The sequence below is a fragment of the Aedes aegypti genome, chromosome 2, assembly GCF_002204515.2.
Source record: "Aedes aegypti strain LVP_AGWG chromosome 2, AaegL5.0 Primary Assembly, whole genome shotgun sequence".
Taxonomy (NCBI): Eukaryota; Metazoa; Arthropoda; class Insecta; order Diptera; family Culicidae; genus Aedes; species Aedes aegypti.
The window spans coordinates 42009249-42011979 of NC_035108.1; the positions used below are offsets into that span (position 1 = coordinate 42009249).

The window sequence follows — 2731 nt, forward strand, 5'->3', positions numbered from 1 at the left end:
TCGAGGGTTAATCAAACATTAAAAACCAAAGAAAGAAAAAAAGAAACCAAAAATGCTATTTGATGTTCGATTCTAAAATCTTAGAAAATGTTCTTATCAAATACAACAAAACATTTCCAAATTTAAAATTTATAAACGTGTAGTCAAAAATTGTGGAAATTCACTTAACATCGAGTTAAAAGTATAGAATCCTTCATTCTTATTCGAAAGTAATAAATAAGTCTAACGAAAAAATAATAAGAAAACTAAAGGGTATTAATTTGAAAAAGAAGGCAATTTCAGTCCAAAGGAAGACGAAAGGACACACGACCAAAAAGGAGGACATGTCTTCCCAAAGGATACAACCTGGTAAGCCTAATCGTGGGTCGTTTTGCCTCTGGGTGCACCCATTACCCCATATTCCCTCACACTAACTCGTTACTAAATAAATTACTTGAGGAATTTCTTGAAATATTTCTGCAATTAGTCTCAGCAGGTATCTTTGCCAGGTATCCGTACAAAAATTACTCCTAACTGAAAATTTTAGAGAAATACTAAAGCAATCCACAAAAATCCACGAAAAAATGTTGTTTAGATCTATTGTGATTTATTTAATAAAACAAATATCTGGAGAACTGAGAAGTTCCTGGAAGTATCGTTTACATGTGTACCTATTGCAAGAGATCAACACACTGATATTTGCGAGCTAATTTTTTCGGGTCGAAAACGACCCTAAGTCACAATTTGTATTTTTTTTTTATGGAAGCCCAGGGGTCATTCAAAACTTTTGTTTCCGCAAACTTGAAACTTTCCATACAAAAATAATTGTCAGAAAATTTAAAGTTGCTGGGCTATTTCAATCAAAAGTCACATTGATTTGAATTTTGAAAAGGGTCAAAACAGACCTCAAGTCTTTACTAAGATTAAAAGGGCATCAGATACATTTGTAAGACTTTGTAAGCATTTTCAGTTGTTGCGTAATTTATAATTAGCAAAAACATTATTGTTAGCAAATCGCATCAAACGTCGGCAGAGTTATAGCCTCATTAAAAATGGGGATCTAAATCACCCAGTTTTCCCTAGGACTAGTATACATTTTAAAGTTGGCAAAGTTTTCGAGCCAAACCAAATCCGTATCAATTATTTTCCTGGAACGCTCTTCTAACTATTGGATGAATCATATGCTTCAACAAATGGCCATAGTCTTTTCCAGGCGCATTGAACGGTGTCTGAGATACTGCCACGGAGGGATGTAAAAGTGCGAATTACAACAAATCCGCTAAAACAATGTCATAAATGTATAAAGTCAAGGTGATTCACGATAGGCATTCAGTCCTTGAACAACGATCATAGGAAGTGGTGCTCAACGAAAGAAGAGAGTTTTTATCAAACAACGTCGTTACTATTTTGTCGAATGACATCAATTCAAATAAACGATCGGTTCATGATCTTTGAGGATATAAGCAGGAAACATGAAGTTCTCCAAAAAGGTAGGATTTGTGTGAAGAAATAAAGAACCAGTGCATCTATAAAAAGTGTTAAAGGATATTTTCAAACTCCTGCCTAAGAGTTCAGTTGTCAATATTAATGTCTGATGAACATTAATAAATTTGGCAAAATTACACTGAAACTACTAAATAATTATTGCCTCAAACATAAAAACTATATTTTATTCTTTCGCAGGTCACGTTTGTGGTGCTAGTATCAATTGTTGCATGCATCGAAAGTGCAGTGATCAATGAATATAAGGACCATTCACTTGAAACGAATCTAGCATCTGACTCTTTGAACAACAGTAACGATTTGAGAGAAACTTTAAGGCCTTCAACAGCTGCCCCTAAGTCCATCAGTAGCTCACAAGCTGAACAAGGACTGGAACATCCGAAACGTGCAAAACGGGCCATCATTTTTCGACCCCTATTTGTTTATCGCCAACAGCAAATCAAAAAGCAACGTCTGAGGGAGATGCGACAACAACAAAGGCAACATCAGATGGATAGCAATGCTCAGCGATTGGCAACGCAGAAGCCAAAATATGCCTACAGGTATCCCTACTATTACAACTATATGGGTTAGTGTGCTTCACAAAAGTTTATTTTTCAAAAAAAAAAGTCCAGTTCCAACAAGACGACGCGCAAAAGCAGGGAATATAATTAATATTAATAGTGTTAGTGAATACTTCTACGCTCTCAGTTTTTGAATGGTCCAAATGTATGCAACGTGTCGCGCTTATATGATTGAATCATAGCCCTATAATATCGATATTATAAATGGCATGTAATCATCATAAATGTAGTCCAACCTGAAGAGCAATTAGTCATGACGTCATACTACTCTGATTAGCACTACGGCGTGAATTAGTCGCGCGATTGGGACATCTTCCGATCTACGTACATTGGTGGATAAGCAGAAAAAGCGAAAATAGCGCCCAAGGATGTGATAAAAATTACTCTTACTATTAATAACCTTCTTAGCAGCTGTTCCAAAGCAATGATTATCAAACTAAATCTAAACCCTCTCTAGTTGAAATATTAAACTTAATAAAAAATAATACCTAGTGCATTTATTTTTTCATATCCGAAAGTCAGATAATAAAACCTAAAAGGCTTCTAATTCCAAAAGAATAAATCCTACTTGGCAAGGTGCTAACAATTCCGCTCGGGTAAGGACAGGCACAAGTTTAATTTGCTCGAGAACTTTTTGAACGTTGATACAATTACAGGTAATTCTCGATTTAGTAGCTAGTATTGAA

At 35.2% G+C, this 2731-nt stretch overlaps 1 protein-coding gene across 1 annotated transcript; it reads left to right on the forward strand.

Moving 5' to 3' along the window:
• The first annotated feature begins 1115 nt into the window (after positions 1-1115).
• LOC5570459 lies at positions 1116-2386 on the forward strand. The gene is made up of 2 exons (XM_001653150.2): positions 1116-1469; positions 1663-2386. Exons 1-2 carry the CDS (start codon positions 1452-1454, stop codon positions 2053-2055), a joined length of 411 nt encoding a protein of 136 aa, XP_001653200.2. The 5' UTR covers positions 1116-1451; the 3' UTR covers positions 2056-2386.
• Positions 2387-2731: the final 345 nt, after the last annotated feature.